The sequence below is a fragment of the Paramacrobiotus metropolitanus genome, unplaced genomic scaffold (genome assembly GCF_019649055.1).
Source record: "Paramacrobiotus metropolitanus isolate TYO unplaced genomic scaffold, Prichtersi_v1.0 Parri_scaffold0000172, whole genome shotgun sequence".
Classification (NCBI taxonomy): domain Eukaryota; kingdom Metazoa; phylum Tardigrada; class Eutardigrada; order Parachela; family Macrobiotidae; genus Paramacrobiotus; species Paramacrobiotus metropolitanus.
The window spans coordinates 15,128-34,669 of record NW_026570392.1 but is presented as its reverse complement, the minus strand read 5'-3'; the positions used below and the strand labels follow the sequence as shown (position 1 = coordinate 34,669).

The window sequence follows — 19,542 nt, the reverse complement described above, 5'->3', positions numbered from 1 at the left end:
CTTACGTTTCTTATGTTTTTTTGATTTCTTATGCTTTTGATGTTTCATAATTTGTAAGCCGTCGCCACGTAAGGCGGTTGACAAAGGGTTAATCAGCGAAATGTGAGTGAGCCGATTTACATGATTAATTTAAAATATATGGAAGGAAACCACTCATACACTTTTCAATTTACGAATATAATATATCTGAACGACTCTGAGCGCTTCTCAGGCGGTGTGCAAACCACATTACATACATCTGAACGTTCATGAACGCTGCACGATATGTATGAATGTCGTTTTTGATGTTTTCTTGACGGTGTCGCTGAAGTTGTCATAATATTTCAGCTGCGAACTTTGACGAACGCGAGAGTAGAAATGGAAGGACGCTGTTCTGGAGGCTGGACGTTTTCCGCCTCTCGATGGCTGCCTCCGACCCACGCAATGGACGAAGCGTTCGATGATCTCCACCCTACCGATCCAGCCGGTTACTGGCCTTTGACCTGGCTGCCGTTCCACATCCACACACAAGTCTTCCAGTCTTTTGACACCGTCCACCACGTGCAATACCGCCGGGTGTGCCCGTTGTGGGACTTATTATTAACTCAGGAAACCCAGCCCAAAGAAATTCGAGTATCCTTTGCTACCGCTGGCACGGCGCTGGAAATTGGTACTGCAATTGCTTTGGTCGGTCGAACACTGTGGAAATGCATGACCCCGGCGACTGAGCGCATCATCATAACAAACGCTTTCCAGCGTTTAAATCGCGACGCTGGTTTAGCAGACTGCCTGCGATTGATCTGCGCCATCAAAGCTACCCTTCCACCTCCACAAATGTCGCGGAAGAAGCTGCTGGTAATTGCCAATAAATGTGCGTGGAACATGGGAGATGCCGTTGGCCGCGCGATATATAATATGGGCAACGCTTGTGTGGATTCCGCAGCGGCAGTTGGTACCCTGATCTGGAAAAACTGCACAGTTTCCGCTTCGTACCCTTATGATTTGGAGCAACGCTTGTCTTATGGGGCACTGAATCTGGAGTCGTTCACCCCTCGATGCGATTTGTGGGATCTGTTGGAAGCAAATATAGCGGTTTATCCAACGGATCCAGGGATTCTTGCTGCGTGGATCCGGAAGTCAGCTGGGATTGCAGATTCCAACCGCAGGCGTATTCTAAAAAACTGTATAAGGTATGAACAATGCTCCGGTATCTGTCTGCCCGATTTTATCTGTGGCAGTTTGGTTTCACTCCAAAAAGTCGAGCTATGTTTTTTCCTGCGTATTATTTCTATTCCTACGTATTGAATGGTCGACCGGAGAGAAGCGGAGGTATTCTTAATTTATTAAATCCGAGGCTTGCATCTTAATGCAATCTTAATGCTTTTGATTTCGGCCCGCTATGGAAGTGACGGTATGACGTCACCGCGGCCGCCGCCACTGGTGCATCGTCGGCTGTAGTGGCGTGGCGGCTCTACAGAGGAGCAATGCAGCTCTGAAGCCACTGAAATGTAAATAATTATTTTTGCGTGTCTGCGGCGCTGGCGCACGACTGCACATTCTTTGCACGAACGTTGCCACAATTCCGCGTATCCTGCGAATTGCGTGCTTTATGTGAGTGCATTAAATAATTATAAATTTTATTGCCCGTTCGGTGTGGTTGCTCGACCGCATGACTCGGCAACCGTACTTGTGGCCCTGTGGGCGTGGATACTGCCTACAGCCACGTCATGCGGAAGCCAGATTCGTGAGACCCACCATTACTGCTATGGGACGATGCTGCGTTTGTTCACAAATGCGGCATTCCGAAGTATTTCTGGAGTTCTCTTTTGCTGAGAGCGTTCGTTCCTTGTCAAACGCATTTTTACTCTAAAACCCAAAATTGTGTTTTTGCAGATATTAACGGATTTGCAGTATTATGATCCACGAATTCCCGAGGAGCTACGTCAACCCAGCGAAACTCCGTATGAACTACGCGAACTAGACATGTCGAAGCTGACTCTACTGACCATGAGTGTTCTGAACACTTTGATGAGGAAAAGTGAACGCGTAGATCCGCATGCAGTGGAACCCAAGGCGTTAGAGACTTACCAAAGCCAACGGACCCTATCCGAATAATTCCCAACATCGCTGCGCAGGGTGTGAATCGACTGTTCAGAAGGAAATCGTACCTGTCTTACTTGGACCACAGTATTAGTTATGGAACATTTCTGCTAGCTGTTGTCAGAGCGGCATCCGCTCTCTATAGGATCGTTCGATAGAATATTTCATTAGATTTGTATGCTTTGCCGATAGCCTAGTGGTGCCTCTCTCGGCCTTAGAGTATGGAGGTTGTGGGTTCGATTCCGTCAATCGGCAGATTTTTTGCGAGTGTCTGTGCGAGCCTAGCCCAGCCCTGACACTGTCTTAAGTTATTCGTGTTCTGCTTTTGAACGAGGAGAAAAGGTTACTCAGCTATGTGTATTAAATGTGCCAAAAATTGTTTCTGTTGCATTGAAAATGCCCGCTGCATTGAATTAGTTTTCGAAGTAGAACAAGGTAGATCGATGGCACATTTCTATCAAGAACAATGAAAACAGGATCGACAGTTTCTGTCGCTATTTGGTGCCACATCTTTTGGTCACCTATTCGTATTAATGTACGTTTTGGTTCCAAATTAGACGGCAAAGTTGTGTGGTTGTTGCGGCTGAAGCCTGACATAGAAATTTTCCGGTCGGAAATACTGACTTTGCAGTTTGCAAACAGATTTGTAAGTGTTAAGTTGTTCCTCCAAACAGTGTTATCACTGTTATGTCCCAATCTCCAAACAGTATTATGTCCGGTGATCTGTAACACAGTAGCCTGTGTTACAGATCTCCGGTATGGGTTGGCAAACGCGTATTTTTAATGATGCTGGTATTGCAGAAAATCTTGTGCTTTATGGAGGCGGTTTCAGTGTAAAATCATCGAATTGTGGTTTCTTTCTTCTTCCATTAGTTTAAGTTTTATTCTAAAACCATACGGTTTTGGTTTATAGATTGCTGGTTGGTAAAATCTGGTTATAGAAACGTATGAAAAACTTCACGCACACCTTTTGTGCTACTCCTGGAAGTGCCAGCTATCACTTACAGCTTACTAACTACTGTATTAGCGGGTGCAGGCGGACCGCAAAATTTCCTAAAATGATTTGCGCGGCTAAATTTCAGATGCAAGCATTGCGGAATGTTCAGGGTGAAAAGTTTTTTACGCTTGTATTGCTTTTTTTGGAGTTCAGCTGTCATTAGCATTTCGCATTCATTAAAATGTCAAGAATTCATTTCTCCACAATTGGTATCTACGGACTACGTTGAGCGGGAAAAACGTTGAGCCCAGCAGTTACCACTCAAAATAATTATACACGGGCTGGTTGCATGAGCAGCTCGGTACATGGACTTCCGGGCTGCAGGCTGGCAACGCATGAGGAGGTATACTTATCTTTGGTAATTAGGTATCTGACCAAAAAAATAATAATTCCTAGATTGTAGATACTGAAAATTACTGAAATAATTATTAACAGAAATACCGGCTTTTCAGGGACCCTTAGCCATACCATTCAAGAAAGCAATAAATGTGCAAATTGCAGAGAACACAGTAAACTTTCGCAGCATTACTGCACCTTTCTAAGCCCGTTCAGCGCTCAAGTGCAGGCGGAGGGTTTTTTAGGTCGGATTTGCGAAGAATCGGATTTGCGGCTTCTTCGTCAATGGTGCCGCTTCGCGGACCGAGTCCAAAACGTGTTTCTTAATTTCGCGATGAACCAGCACCGTGCTTGTCAGTCTGTCCAAAAATGTTTCCTACTTGCTCAGCTAAACCGTTTAGAAGGATTAAGGAAAACTGGCGGAAACCGCTTCTAACGAAATAGTAAAGCTGTATCAAAGATCTGTTAATGTTTTCATCCACAAAAGCACTTTTTGCTATCTCCCTTTCCTCAGAAGCGGCATTTGGGGCAGTCGGTGGTGCTTGCGGCTTTCTTTCCGATTTTTATCCAATGAGCCCCGTTTGGAGTGGCTCTCCGTCATCAGGCGATGCAAGGCGTTTAACGTTAGTTTGTTCAACTTAGACACATTTAGACAGCCGAGTTCATCAACCGTCCAGGTGGATTGCCGATAGTGGATACCTTCATGTCCATCGCCGTTTTGGAAGTCACGCAGAATCTGTCCGATTAAACTACATTACTCAAATTGGAACATCCATGTTCTGATGTTCATAGTACCATTTCACGTATTTGAAAAGAAAATAGGCTTCACTGTAGTCGACTAAGTCACTACAGGTTACTACATTACTTCATTGGCAACTGCACAACATGGGTGCTCAGACGGCCGTACCCTATTTTTTCACTTAATGACCCTCCCCGAATTTGAAAGCCTCCCCAAAAGACAGACCTCAAATATCCACGAATAATAACATTTCTGTTAGGGAGAAATAAGACACCACAACTCACCTGCACCACACCGTGAAGGTTGACGGAGTTGTGATGCGCAGTCTCCTGTATCCATGCAGCAAGACTCGCCGGATCGCTACACAATGCCGGCAAACCGGCTTCCAGAATTCGACACAAATCTGATCGAAGGTCATATGAATTAAAATTCCGGAGGACACACGAAATTCGATCCACCCAGGGATCCCATAAGTGCCAACTATTTGAAGACAGCATGCAGTTCTTCCAAATAACAGCGGCCGCCGTCGATGCAGCAGCTGCGCAGGCGTCCGCGACACCGCGTATTTCCTGGTGGAATGGCGTCACCATCTTCCAGACACACCTGTCAAATACCACCATCAGCTTTCGTCCCGGCGCCTGCACTTCCCGGATAGCTTGGATGAATCGCAGGCAGTCTATCAAGTCTGTGTCGCTACCTCTCTGTAAAGAGTGTCTTATAATAATGCGTTCTGTCGTGGTGGTAGGACATCTCCACAAACTTCTGGCCATCATGAGAGTGCCGCACGTTATTTCCTGGTTGGACACTGTACTGGACACATATGACACTCGAATTTCTTCAAAGTATTGCTTCCGAGAGAGCACGGAATCCCACAGTATGCATACGCGGCGACATTTCACTAGGTCCACGCTGTCCAGCAAATGGAACACTTCGCCAAGTATTTCCACCGGGAGCGCGGATAGCAAAGCACCCGGATAGTGAAGCTCTTGCTCGGTATCTTCAAAATTACGTTCGTCCTTCGGCGGGATCCACTGAGACCCAGAAAATGTCCACGCTCTGCAAATGCGCTCTTCCATATCGCCTTGCGAGAATTTCCTGTTATGCCATACACCAGGGAATTTGAAAAGTTATTCCGACAGCAAAAGCAGTAAGGTTATGCGCATTATGTATCACTGCAACGCATTATCACTTTTTTCGGTCAAGTTAGACGGTTTTATAAAGCTGTTGCACGCGATCGCTTCATCCCTAAATATATGCGACACTCAGCAAATGGATGTCTGCTAATAAGACTGAAAAACAAAATTATGTGTTGGAAATTTGTTTTACAGGTTAAAGCCGAATACCGATGTTACCTAACAAAAGCTCGTTAACCGTTCTAGCATCAAAGCCCAAAGGGATAATTTTTTCGGAAGGAAAGATCAGTAAATCCAAAGAACTGATAAAAATCGTTTCGTCGAAAATATTTACTGTATCGCCGCGAAATTAAGAGAGACTTTGTAGACCCACCAAGCGCGCAAGTGCAGGTGGCGGCTTTGCGGCTCCTTTGACATCAATGGCGCCGCTTCGCGGACCGGGTGTAAAACGTATCTCCTGATTTCGCGGTAATACTGTCAGAGACTATAGAGGCAGCCTCTCTCTGTAGCTCAATCGTGCGATAAAACCTTTCAATACAGTTTGTATGCTGTGCCGATAGCCTAGTTGTGGCTGTCCAGCCTTCAGAGTCTACTCGTAGAGGTTCTGGGTTCGATTAACTCAATCGGCAGATTTTTTCAGAGTTTTTATACGAGCCTAGTCCAGCCCTTGCAATGCAGTGCAAAAACTTTTACGCAAGATGCTGTAGTCGCACATTTAGGTTTCGTAGTAGCCGAAATTGCCGAATCCGTAAAAGCCGTGGTCCCCTACGACAACCGGTAACTTTTACAGAACCTGTTTAGGCGCAGAATTAACGCCGACGTAGCCAGCTTCTCCATCCAGGCATCCCACAGCGCACCCGCCATTGGTCCGTCGTGTATGTATACCTGTGCTAACGTGTAGGACACAATCACCAAGGTGAATGGCGCACATCTGGGAAACTGCCTCGCACGGCACCAAACGGATCGCCTGTTTTAAAATCCAGTCCTGAAATATACACGAGCCGCACTGGACTTCGATAAAGACGCCCGCTTTGCCAAACAGACCGGAGGAGAGGAATTAGGGCTGAAGAATGCAGATGTAGACTATGCCATGTAGGCTGCGCTGTTGCCAGGAACCGAAAAAATATGCGGTGCAGAAATGCGATTTTATCTATAGATATGGAAGACTCATTAAGTTTTTTCCAGGCATGTTTTTTCAGGAGTTCATATATTATTTCAATTTGTACAAGCTAACGCCATTTACATCTGAATTTGAGAAACCAATATTACCATGTTTTTTTTACTTGTATCCGGGTACCCCGGGGTATCTTACGGCATCCTCTACGTGTCCTACTGAATGTAGCGAGACAAGAAGGCCATCACTAACTGCCAGCATCCTAAGGCATCTTAAAGAAACTTTACCGCATCCATACTGCATCCGTCATGCATCTTTCAGTTACTAGAATAATTTTCTTGGGTTTCCTAGTGAAATAAATTCGGGATACAGTACGTAATGGATAGTAGTATTGGATACTGCAGACTCGCAGAGATACGGTGTGATAAGGCAGTGACTCAAAAAAAGCAGGAAATTTACTTGCACTTTTCGGTTCAGCACATCACCCAGCTGGTCCCAGCTTACCATATCAAATCCGCAGCTATGTAGCGCGCAACGTGAGGCGGCTGGTAATACGTTGGCTGGCTCGCATTTTTTACTGTGCGGTTCAGTTGACCACGCATCAACCGCCCATGTAGCGCGTTAAGTATCTGTTGATCTGATGGCGCTCTTTTAGGTGACCAGTTTGATGAAGCGTACCGGGTGGCTAAACATAATGTTACCCTTTGTTTTAGGTTTACTTCTCATGAACCACCATAAATTCCGTACGCAGAAAACCACGATTTTTTACCCCCTCCCTACCCTTCGTAGCAGTCCGTCACGTTTGCTTGACACCTCCCGCCTGATTCGTTCGATCGTAATACATGGAGCTGACCAACCCCTCCCACTGGGTTTGCCGGGGTCGTCACAGCTTGTCACGTTTTTTCGACCCGTCCCTCCCTGGGTCGCTGCGTACGTAATTTATGGATCCCCCCTTACTGCATCGCGAACAGTTAATACTTATTCGATAGACAATTGGTTGGCATGGAGCCTGCGCCACAGCGTCAGCAAATTTTGTGACTTTACGAAAAAAACACAGTTTTTTAATTAATTTTTCGCAATTTTTGTTGTCACGTTTTACTGCGCAGCATGCGGCAACACGAAATGCCAATATATTTTCCTTACAGAAACCAGTTTGTTCCAGATGAATTCCTGATACATTATTAACCCGTTGACGGGCATTGGCGTTCAGGAGGCGACAAGGCGTTTGTGATTTTTTCCCCAGCGATCGCCAACAGTTATTCGTTATCCCATAACGTTATAAGCAATAAGGGACTTTAAGAGCAGTAATAAAAACATTATTCAATCTTGTGTCTCACGTTATCGAAAAACTACGGGTGCGCAAAAATCGACTTATTTCGACTTGTTTGAGCTCTCCGATGCCTTGGTCCATAACTTTCGAGTCGATGATTCGATAAATTTGAAATAAATCGGTAAGGTACAATTGATAATGCTTCATTCAGAAATGTTCATCATGGTATCTGAAAGCCACAGATTACAAGGCCATTGTCCGTCAAAAACACGTGTTGCTTGCTAAACGCCATTGCTCATGAAGGGTTTCGGATACACGGGCGGGTGCACTTTCGACAGATTCTTTTTACTACGGAAATGGAATAAGTTGCTGTCGGTTCGGATGCAAAACATGTACCACGCGGTTCCGTTTATCGAAAGTTGGCGAAAAACGGTGTCGCTAATGAACACCCCGGGCGGTCGGCTTCCAGAAAACAGAACATTTAGGGAAACCGCCCTGACTGTCCAGTAATTCTACCGCCGTTGCAATAACACTGTGAAATGGCGGCAGGCGGCACAACACCGTGCGCTTTGCCGCGTGTGTACACATCGATGCATCGCTTGGGCAAGCTAAGGGAGATTGCTGCGCAGCTTTGAAGAAAGAAACATGGTTCAGACTTCTGAGTTTAGCAGCACGTAATTGCAAACGGGTACATTGATGATGTTGACCTTAGCGGCAGCATTACTAGCAACTTCCGATCGCTAACGCGCTCGAAAAAGTGATAGTGACCACTAATAACTGACTTCGCGCTAACGACCATTGCAGCTGGACCTACTGCGTAGCTTTTATGACAATGGCATCTGCGGTCACACCCGGGAAAAGTGTAAGCGCGGACAATGGGCCAGTATAAAAACGACAGAAATGCAATGTTAAAATTCAAAAATAATGCTTCGTGGAGCCTCATATGAGAATATAATGAAAGGTATGGGAAGAAACATCGTTAGCATCGTCTATTTTCAGCATTCTATCTGTAGTAATGGTCAAAACACATGAAAAGGTTTTAGACGTTTTCAGTTTTTTGCTGGCCAGTGGTCAGTTCGTTGACCACTTCTTTACTTCTGTTTTGAAGTACTTTTTTTGTACTATTTAATAAAGTTATTGCCTTTACGTAATTCCTGCTCGCCTTGTTATTACAGAATTAAACGTTTTTATGCTGCAGACCGTCCATGGGCATTGGCGTTTAGCAGGCGACATAGTCACCACCGCTGACCTATGGTCAGCGCAGGCTCACAAAAAATTCCCTTTCTTAATTGAATTTTTTCATCGGGAAATCCCGATTTTCAATAGGAAACTCGCACTCCTTCGGGTACCGCCCGCTGGAGGGTTAATGTTGGCGGATTTCATGGGAATTTGATGCGTGGGCTCTTAACTCTCAGTCTCTCCCGTGTCTTGGCCGTACACGGTCACTGAAAGCTGCAGTTCTAAACAGTAAAAACAGAGAGAACAACCCCTCTGTAAACTGGAAGTCGGCGCTCATTAAATTTTTCAGTTAAATAATGGGAATTTTTAGTCCAGCATTAGAAAACTACAAATTTTTGTTCTGTAGTACATCTTCCAGTTCCACCGATTTTTTGAAACAATTTACTTAAAATTTAAACCTATATTTAATGTTCGATTAATTTAACTTTAATGTGTTGTAAAGATTGCTCTTTTAAATCCAACTGACATGAAGTCACCCAGACTGTGGATGGGTTCAGCGCACCTGGAGAAATCAGGGTGACATTTTGTTCAGCCACCCGGCAAAGTGCAATGCGAGCGGAATCGTAGCATACGGTGCAAAGAGGTTACTGTGTGTACTCTGTACAAGTTAAAACACATGCCCGGAAAAATTTAAGGTGTACTAACGGTGCCCTAGGCGTAGATGCGCATTGTGTCAATTGTGCCCACGTTCAGATTTACAACTAAATCGGTAAAATGAAATCTTCCAAATTATTGCTGAGCAATGTAGCTAAGAATATTTTTAAAAAAGCCAAATTTTTTGTAATAATCGTGATAGCAAAAGAACTGAATATAACGAGTAAAAAATGCTTCTTATGTACCATTTGTATTTGTATCGTCTGCAAGGTTACTGCATACTCAGTTTCAAAATTAATATTACTGTAGCAATTCTTGTATAGGTATAAGTATAACGGTTCAACGATACTTACGCTGTACGCAGTATAGTCATCTTCTTTTTTATCTACGCTTCACATTATTTTCAAAGTGATATTTTATATGACATACTGTAATAAGCCTTCACACGTCATGAACGGATAAAGAAAAAGACTTTTAAAGCAAGGAGGTCGTAACATTAAATCCGGTAAACAAAATCACAATTTACACGGAGCCGTTCGACCTGAGCTCAGATCCAGGAAATAAAACTAAATAACGAACACAATCGGTGTACTATTCAAGGTATTATAAAAAAACATTTATAGAAGATACTGCGTGAGACAGTTTTGAGGCACGACATAACACGGTGGATTCCGTTTACGGCAGCAGTAATTGTGCCCGGAAGCTGGCCACTGATGGCCAGACTCCAATGCCAGCAACTCCACCACTTCCGGTTGGCCTGCGGATCCAGATTGACATATTGAAGAAAGGGTACAGAAGCAACTGCACTAGCCTGAGTTAAAGGCTGAAAATTTAATAATAGCTTTTCTGTACAAGCTCCAGAAGCTGGAACTGAAAATTTATAAAGGAGGGTTTTTTTATTACTATTCCATTCAAAGCCACGTGTTAAGTACATAATACAGTACATGTACATTCTACATGTATGTATGATGCATGCGCATAAAACCTTAAGCTGATTAAACCACATTAAAATGTATTAGACGTGTGAATTTTAAAATTAATTTTCAGCGTAAAATTCGCGATAACAATAGTTCGATGTACACCTTTAAAAACGTTACATTCTGAAGAATATTTTTCAATTGAAATAAAAAAATACTTTTATCTTTCTGATGCAAACCTGCAGAATTCGGAGTTTGCAATGGCACAGCCTGGAACTGACAGATGCCTCCCAGATAAATGAGAAGCAAAGCAATTACGAGTAGAACACGGCGCAATGGCATCTTTATACCGGTCAGATTCCATACAGAGAAAACGCGGTTAACTTATCAATGACTGACAACTGAAAAGGCTTATACATATTTCTAACGCCATGAGCAGCAGTTTCAGAATATCAGGGTAATTATAGTACGAGTAACTACGAAGTATGTGCGAAATGCACAAACAAGTGATACTGCGCTAACAAACACCATGAGTGCTTTGTTGCGATGCTCGCCAAAATTGTTTACATGCAGTCATGCACTGTTGCATACATGCAGATACCGATATATTATAAGTGCATAATACCCATATACATAAACAAGTTCCAAACCGGAAATGAGAATTGCTCTCTTTGCATAACACCGGTGGTGTTTACTGTTTTGTAACGAAATCAAGTGCTTTAGATTTTGAGAGCGGTTATCGAATTCCCAGTACCGGCGTACTTTGTTTAATATATACATAGATCCATGAATATCATAACGGTAGTAATACTTCATTAGAATAAATGCACGCTAATGCATATGCCAACACCGATGGCTCGTGCACGTTAAAGTTTTAAGGGCATGTGTTTTTCAAATTGTGCCTACTGTATTCCACCGAATCCTTCATGTGTCGTCCCGCTTTTTCTGTCCTTGTTTTGTTTCAGTTCCGTATCCTACTATAATTCTGCAGTATTCCTCATGTACGCACTTGTACAGATACTTCGACCACCCACAATTAACAGCACATCTTATAAAGGACTACTAATAAGAGTGCTCATGCGCTTCCGGAAGCCCCACGGGAATAAAATGAAATACGAAAATGTTGCCAGCGCGTCATTGGTCCTATTGTTTTATCCGCTGCGCCTGCAGCATAAATTCTCAAAGTCGAAAACTAAAAGCGAGCAGACAAATTCCTTGCGTTCCGCGATGCAGAGAGTTCTTTTTTTGAGTCGAGAGTTCAAAGTATAGATTTAACAGTGTGGTATTACGCATTAAACAGAGGGAAGGAACAGCGGTCAATAAACAGAAAGTAATCAGTAATGCAATACTGAAACAATGCAAGGGTTTCGTGATAACATTAAACAGTAAGTAAACAATAAGCAATCATGTTCACCTATGCCGCTTTCTTCAGTGGATTTACAAAATTTCATGGCAAAAAAAATTAAAACATAAACTTGTTTGATACATCGTCTTCCATATGGACCGGTAACGCGTCTGGTCGTCCTGCATTTACATGTACTGTAATGCACAGAGACAACAGTGAATACCGTAGATTATGCTAATCAGTGTTGATTGTTAATCGAATCGACAACCTGAGTGGTATTAGTGAACTTAGTAGCGCTGTTGTCAACTTGTGCGCTGGTACCGGCGCGAGCCAGTTCCGCGAAAACCAATAAAGTGCTTAGCAAAGCCGTAAAGACCTGTTAAAATTAAGATCATTGTAAGCGAAATTTGTGCCAGGACGGGGATCATTTTATCCTAAACATGCCTGTAAAAATAAACCAAAATCTATTGCATTCGGATGTTATAACAGTGAATTGGGGTCCATGTTGCACCTGCATGGCACTCTCTCGGGTGATTATTACGTCCGCAACTGTGAAGCAACCCGGCTCGCACCGCATAGCGCGCTCATAGATATCATTCCATTCATCGCTTGTCCACTTCTTTCCTCCAGCACGCAGACAAATCTTGCCAACTTTTGACAGTTTCTGACCCTATAATATGCTGCTGTTAGTAAACTACCGTTCCGATATTCGTTAATAGTTACCGCAGAAATTAGCGGTTTTAGTTTGCAGCAGAAGAAATAAATTTGATCACTTCGTATCAGAACACGAATTCGACGAAAAGTATCAGTTTTTTTACCTGTTCGCATGAATAGGCAAGGACAACAATCAGAATGCACAATGAGACAACACCATTTATTAATGCAATAACAATGCTCCCCGGTGGCTGCTGGCCAACAGCATTCTGGCTACATTCGAAGGTGAAAAGAATGGTGCCAGCTAAAGCCCCGTAACACTGAAGGCCCATGATCAGCGACAAACATTCATCCAAGTCGCGGACAACCATCATCATCTGCACCGTCTTAAAATACTCAGCTAGAGCAACTACTCTGTCCCTCCGCAATCCATCATCCAGGCTGAGTGCAGTAGTGCGCACGCCTTCGCTGATCAGCAACATGAGAGTCACTATGAAACCCAGAAGAAAATCGCGTCCCATGTAGAAGATTTGGTCAAGCACATTACATGCGCGGTATATCCATTCAGCCAGGTCATGCGATTGTGTAAAAGGATAGTGCTTCTGAAAATCGCTGATACGCTGCGATAATAAAAGGTCAGCCTGTATGGCGTACAACCGGTAAGTGTGTCTCGTTACGACGATCACGACGAGCAAGGAAATAGCGAAGAAAACAATATTTAGCCGTTGTTTTACTGCAATAATGCCAAAAATTCCGTCAAGCGTATTTATTAGCTGCATAATTTGTTGACTAGACCAGCATGCTAGAATCATCGACAGTACTTGGGCAAAACTCTCTGTCAAATCGAGCAGTCGCATGACTTGGAAAGTGAACCAGTTAGACAAGTCGTAGTAATCCGACTGGAGAGCAGTACCCATGGATAGCGCCTTAACGGTGATTATTAGCGAAAAGTAGATGTTCATTATGTAGCGTAAGAACATCGTCCATCTCCAACGTGTATTCGTTAGAGCGAAAACGTAGCCGCAAATACGCAGAAGCACGACCCAGATTATGCTCGCTTTCCAGATTACACGACGCTTGTGATACGGTTCCTCAGGCGCTAGTGGATCTTTGATCGTCGGAACCATGTTGTCCTTGCAGAACACGGTTGTGCAAGATGATAATTCTTTCTTGTCCGATCGGGACTGAATCATTCGGGACCGCTGGAGCGTTTAATATTGAGTGTATCTGAGAACGCATTGACTATGAGGGTAGACTGAACTGCAGCCTTGTGCATATGGAGAACTTTTTTTGCGGATTATTTATTCAGTGCCAGCTGCTGTGAAACCTCCGTAATCAAGCGTCAATTTCAACAAGTCAAGGCCTTACGTTTGATTAGACCGCTATGGTTGCACTCCGTTTATACAGGCGTTATTCTGGTGCTATATGTTGCTGTTAAGACGTGAGATCATATATTGTAGCCGCTACCAGCCATAATGAACAGAAAAAACAGCACTGGTTTTTCCTTTGATCCTGTGTACATTTCTTTAGTTATTTATTAATTTCTGCGTTGATCGTTCAGTTACTGTAAAAAATATTTGGGTCGTACACAAGGCCTTTTACAGATAGATGCACAGGGTCAGCGAATCAGCGGCATAGTCAAAACGGGGGAACGGTATTTTAGTGGAACCGTTGGCGCACTTCATTTGCAAAACTCGCAACCGAGCGAATAACTGCGTGGCATGTAGCGCCTCCATCCATTACTTTCTACCCTTACCACTAAGCTTCAGCACAAATCTGGGTGCCGCTGTTTGTGCCGTTGTTCGCTTCTACCATAGCATCTGCACGTGGCGATTCCGCAACGACCAACAGAGCGCTCAGCAAAGTGGCACACTCCTTGAGAAACTGCAAACCAATAGGTGATACAAGGGAATTTTCCTATTATCAGAGCGATATTTAAAGTACAGATTCTTTGCAACTTGGGAAATTTGTGACATATTCTTGAGAATGACGGTTTCTGTCCAACTGAGAAATATCTGCAAGGGAGCGCACCACGCACCCGCATGGCGCCTTATCGGCTGTTGATTACACCGGTTTAAGTGAAAAAACCAACCTACTCTGTACAACGCTTGAAACAACCAGCCAGCCTACTACGCTAATCCACACTGTACGGCATGATCGGCATCCCATTCGTCGCTTTCGCGCTTCTGTTTTCCAGGAGACTAACAAATCTCGGCAATCTGCGACAGTTCTTGCCCGTGTAATAACATGCTCGCTTATAAAGCTGATGAGAGACTTCTTACTGCAATGACTAAAAAAAGTATAGTATAGTACATACATAGAGGATATTGTGTAGTGTGTATATAAGTCAAAAAAGTTCCCCGAAAATCTTTCCATGCACTTACCGTAATTTGTGCCGCCGTTCAGATTCACAACTAAATTTGAAAGATGAAATCTTACGAATTAACACTGTGCAGTGTAACCAACAACGTGTCGAAGAAAAAGCCAATCTTTTTGTAATAATCGTGATCGTAGATGAGCGGAATATAACGAATAATAAACGTTTTGTTATTATATTCTATCTGTGCACATATCGTTTGTAAATTTACTGCAGATTCAAATTTTAAATATTACTCTATTAATTATTGTATAGGTAAAACTGTCTATAGGTATAATACTTGCATAGCAGTTATTTTATAGGTATAATACTTGTAAATTATTATTTATCTACGTTTTACGTCATTCTCAAAGTGAGACTTTATTAAATAATACGCTTTTAACAGTAGGACTAACAACACGCTGGCACTGATATTCGTATTTCGTTTTATTTTCGTACTAGTTCCGAAAGTGCATAAGTACTCTTATTAGCCTACGTATAAGACATGCTGCTAATTTTGGTCGGAGTATCAGTACAAGTGCGTACATATAGAATACTGAAGACTTACAGCGGTTTGGAGTTTGTTTACTTATGAGAAAATTAAGCACTTAAAAAGCAGTATTGGTATCTGCGTGTGTGAACAGTGCATGTCTGCATACGCATAAATAATATTTTGGCAAGCATTCCAACAAATCACTTATGAGGTTTGCTATGGCAATTTCTGATGTACAGGTGGTATTAACTGCACCGGGCAGGTCCGGGCTATATTAAATACAGTTTTAGCCTGTTTACCTGCAGTATTTATATTTTTACTCCGCGCTAAGAGTAACAAAATTTTTTCACAAATTCAAGTAAGTTCATGAGAAGCTGAAAACACAAGCGAGTTACACAGCAACATCTATAAACACAGGCGGGCGAATAACAGAAAAGATTTCGTCTAAATTCGCCGTCGGTGGTGCTGTCCCATGATAGATGCTGCGTTTCCTCGCTGAATTTCGATGCTGATCCGTTGACGCAAAAACTCAAGTGCTCGCGGTTCGCCTGACTGCTGCTGGATCATCTTTCCTAGCACGTTAAGCAGCCCGGTGGTTTCAGGTCCGAAAGCGCAGTTGCAGTTGTACGAGTGCTGTGTACCTGTTATCAGTACCTGCAATCTTAATAGCAGCGCTTGATATAAAACACTGTCTAGGCACAACGTAAACCACCAGCTGGCTTGCATCAGAAGTACAAGGGACTGGTTCGGCTAGACTCATTTTTGCCGGTCACAATTACTGCTGCCGCAAACCGAATCCACCGTGTTACTTCGTGCCTCAAGACTGTCTAACGCAATACCTTCTATAAATGCTTGTTTTATAATACCTTTTTTTAGTACATAAATTGCTTGTTTTCGTTATTTGGTTTTATTTCTTGGAGCTGAGCTCAGGTCAAACTGCAAACAAACTGGTCAAACTCCCTCGGAATTTTTGATGTTGTTTACCGGATTTATTGTTATAACCCCCTTGCTTTCAAAATCTTTTACTTTATCTGTTCAAGATATGTGATTATCTACTACGCCTGCAATATAGATTCTCAAAGTCAGAAATCAAAAGCGAGCAGAAACATTCCTTGCGTTCCCAAGATACAAAGAGTTCTTTCTCTGAGTTGAGAGTTCTGAGTGAATCAGAGCTGTTTCTTTTTCGAAAGTTCCTTTTCGCCGCTCACAACCATGGGACTGATGACGGAATGCAACGATAACAGGATTATATTATTACCTTACTACAAATTAAGGATGCGTTGTAAATGCTAAAATTTATTGTCAGCATTTTTTTTCGCGGCCAGTGGGAACTCTTTCACTGTTCATTGTGGATGGGCTTGCATCTGTCAAACGGTCTGTAACGACACACGCACATTGGTTGCAGTTTATGCACTTTTCTATTCTAAAGTATTTTTTCCCGTGATCGTCATGCTTCACCGATACACAAAATAAAGTAAAAAGTAAAATGCTAAGTCGCTATTGGCGCATCCGTTTCCGTTTTAAACCTAAAATATGCACGGCCATAGAATTTTAATAAAAGTCCGCTAACCTGGTTGCCGCAGATATCAGTAGCTTTTGCTTGGCAATCCTGAAATTTGTTCCCATTGGCAAGTTCAGCGAAAACCAGTAATGTGCTGATCAATGCGGCACCCACCTAATTGTAAGCAAATGCGGTCGAACGGCTGAATTACAGTACTCTGTGCTTGTACTAAGGGTATACAAAATCATGTAGTATAGTACACCGTCTAATGCATAGAAGTATTACAATAATTATTGCAATATTGACAACATTTAGATTTGCATTGACGTCGAGGTTTGCTTATTTGCATAAAAGTAATTGCTTTGACCTGGAAAGCGTTCTCCCGGGTGATGATGACACCTGCCACAGTAAAACATGCCGGCTCCCGTTGCTTAGCTGAGGCGTACAGTGCAATCCACTCCTCTTTTTTCCATTTAAATTTGCCCATACTAAAGCAAATATCAGCCACTTCCGCCATTTCTACACCCTGGACGAAATCGCATAGAAAAGTACAGGTTTCTGTATCTGGTTTCTGTTTTCTGTAGCGGATATAATATTGGAGAGAACATTATATAGGAAAAGCAATTACATAAGTATGTAAAAAAACAGTACCTGCTTTGATGAATACATATAGACAGTAGAGAAGATACACATGTGCAGACAAAACATGGCTAAAGCGGCCACGGAATCTATCGGTGGCCATTGACCATCCGATGGGTATCTGCCCAGCTCAAACGCGTAATAAATGAGAGTGGAGAAGGAAGAATAGACGCGATCAGCAGCAATAATTGACAAGCAGTTATCTAAATCCCGAATGATACGGAAGTAGTAAAAGGCGTCCCGCAAAGGGATTTTGAGGGATTTTGGACTCTACTGGCGGAGCGCGCTCTGCGTTTTGTCATGTCCGGTCTGGACTTCCGGGGTGGACACACCTACGACATAATATAAACTATATAATTATAAGTAAATGAAATAATTTCGTAATTAAGCTAATAATTATTGATCTGCATATAATTGTTCAGCGTTCTTAACTGAGACACATAATTCACAATAAAATTATATTAGCGTGCATTGGATATTTGCCATATCGTCTTCACACGATAAGAAGATAAAATTTTGTGGTCATTAAATACTAACAAAATGGCACGCACCGGATTACTGATATCGGAATGTTTTTGCGTTCTTCCTGATGCAGTGGCAACTCTAGGAAACTGTCAAACATCGTAGTCACACATTATTTCTGATTATATGCAAATCGATGAAATGCACTGTGGAGTTTTTCGATCAACGCACAGGAAACATAAACAAATATTACCAGCGTGGAAATCCACGTTTCTTTAGCGATCAAAGTGAAAGCACACACTACCCAGTAAGAGAATGCTTTATCCTCTGCAAAGGAGAGCAAAAATGTAAACAACCACAAATTATCCGTGGGAAACGCACAGAATTCGGCTCATTCGTATTACCACACTATATATCCACATCTCCACTCAAGTAACGACGCAGTTTATCCATGTTTACCATCTGCTCCAGCGGAAAATCAAAGAAATGCTAAAACGGTTCGAACACATGATATTTCTTGATCTGTAAACTGAATAATCGGATATGAAAGAGTTAACTATTTGACAGCAATATACCGAATAATAATTCACTTATTCGAACTTTGTCAGCAGAAAAACTTAGTAAATGCACGTGATTTTTATTTTAAATGAAATCAATTGAATAACCATAAGAAAAATTCAATAACGTTTTGCAAACATAACAACGCTAAATATAATTTCACACTGTAGCCCCAAAGAATTTTTAAAAAATATGAAAATTACCACAAAAAATACACAGAAAATTGAGCAACAATCTAGAATTGTCTGGCATTTCTTCTGCAACTCTTACCTGCGAGGAATCCTTGACGAGGACGAGATTCCTGATAACATGAGGGATCCGTCACTGATAAAGGTGCTATTAACTAAAATAAAAGAATGAAATCTGCAGTTGCACCGATAATCCGATTCAGCATTCGATGAAAAGATTCTCTTATAATTTTGTTGTTTATCGATACCGTCAATGTATAAAAGAATATGGCAACAGTAAAATCGTTAATATAAATAAATTATAAATTAAATTAAGAAAATTCAGCAGAATTCTGTGAAATTCTCAGTGCCATCCAGACTACCGTCAGAATAAAAAATTAAAGAAAAATACGGAGAAAAATACGAGAAAAAACCTGACTTAAGCAAAATCATTTATTAGTCTGCAAGGCTTATCTGTGAGTCCGCCAGTCCAACGTCTCCCGTTTTCTCCCCGTCTACCGTCGCTTTCAGCGTGGCGTATCCCAAAATCCTCCTAGGGTACCACGTCGTCTCTGCTTCTGTCGTAATTAGCCATCGTCCGCTGTTGTGGCCCATAAATTCCACAACCCCGCATCTATTGCAGCCCCGCGTCTATTACAGCCCCGCGTAAGTCACAGCCCCGCGCCGCTACAGCTCTGCGTCCGCCACAACCCCGCGCCCTCCGCAGCCCAGCTTCCTGCCATTCTCTCGGTCCCCCCACCCCCGCCCCCGCGCTGCGCTGCCCCTGCTCGTACCGTTACCTATTTCCGCGTCCTCCGCAGCTCACCTTTCTGCCATTCTCTTGGTACCCAACCGCCCCCCCCCTCACCCCCGCCCCCTCGCTGCGCAGCCCCTGGTTGTACTGTTACCTATAACGCCCTTGTTTGTACCGCTATCTATATGCGTTACA

General features: G+C 42.8%; 1 protein-coding gene across 1 annotated transcript; it reads right to left on the bottom strand.

The window, feature by feature from the left end:
* Nucleotides 1–15,595: 15,595 nt before the first annotated feature.
* On the bottom strand, nt 15,596–18,407 carry LOC129600343 (uncharacterized). The gene is made up of 6 exons (XM_055498825.1): nt 18,306–18,407; nt 17,958–18,017; nt 17,419–17,738; nt 17,135–17,293; nt 16,837–16,941; nt 15,596–15,920 (listed from the first exon to the last, which is right to left on the bottom strand). Exons 3-6 carry the CDS (start codon nt 17,473–17,475, stop codon nt 15,711–15,713), a joined length of 531 nt encoding a protein of 176 aa, XP_055354800.1. The 5' UTR covers nt 17,476–17,738; nt 17,958–18,017; nt 18,306–18,407; the 3' UTR covers nt 15,596–15,710.
* Nucleotides 18,408–19,542: the final 1,135 nt, after the last annotated feature.